This window comes from Penaeus monodon, chromosome 22, assembly GCF_015228065.2.
Source record: "Penaeus monodon isolate SGIC_2016 chromosome 22, NSTDA_Pmon_1, whole genome shotgun sequence".
Taxonomy (NCBI): domain Eukaryota; kingdom Metazoa; phylum Arthropoda; class Malacostraca; order Decapoda; family Penaeidae; genus Penaeus; species Penaeus monodon.
Window position 1 is genome coordinate 14,964,025 of NC_051407.1, and position 645 is coordinate 14,964,669.

Consider the following 645-nt stretch of genomic DNA (forward strand, 5'->3'; position numbering starts at 1 on the left):
TGGCACATAATCTATTCGCCATAATCAAAAAACCAGAGAGAGTGGAGGAAGTGGGCCGTGCGTCTGGGCGAATTCAACCTTACTACAAGGATAGACTGTCTCATAGGCCTTTGTCTCTTGCCTCACGAAGACTTCTTACCCGAAGCCGTGATCATCCACCCCCACTACGGCACTCCATCTCCTCGATCCAATGACCTTGCCCTTATAAAACTCGACAGAGAAGTTGTCAATCGACGTAAGATATTTTCATTACGTATCGTATTGACCTACTTCCGCTGTTTCGTATCGCCTGCTTCTTGCCAGATTATGACGATGAGTGGAAATATCCTTTCATTCCACATTCATTCTTATTTGATAAACTCTATTCTAGTCGGTGTTTCCCCTGTCTGCCTACCCCCCGAGGACCTGCAGCTGGAGTCCTACTATCGCTACGGTCAGCTGGAGACGCCTGGGTGGGGCACCGTGGGATTTCGAGGACCAGCTTCCAAGGAGTTGCAAAGCGGTTCCGTTTCACTCGTGAGCCTCAGCCTGTGCCAAGGGCGTGAGGCGCTGGAGGAAGTGGTAATAAGTTCATTGGGTTTGTTTACGACAGGTTGGAGTTATTTAGAATTTGTTGTTTGGGGTAATTATGGTAGGTTGTTTCAA

The 645-nt window shown here is 48.2% G+C and overlaps 1 protein-coding gene across 1 annotated transcript in view; it reads left to right on the plus strand.

Annotated features, from left to right (window-relative positions):
• LOC119587336 (venom protease-like) overlaps positions 1-645 on the plus strand; it is a 17,710-nt gene that overhangs the window by 12,460 nt on the left and 4,605 nt on the right. Inside the window, 2 exon segments of the mRNA XM_037936084.1 lie at positions 48-235; positions 371-561. Coding sequence (XP_037792012.1) covers positions 48-235; positions 371-561 — 379 coding nt within the window.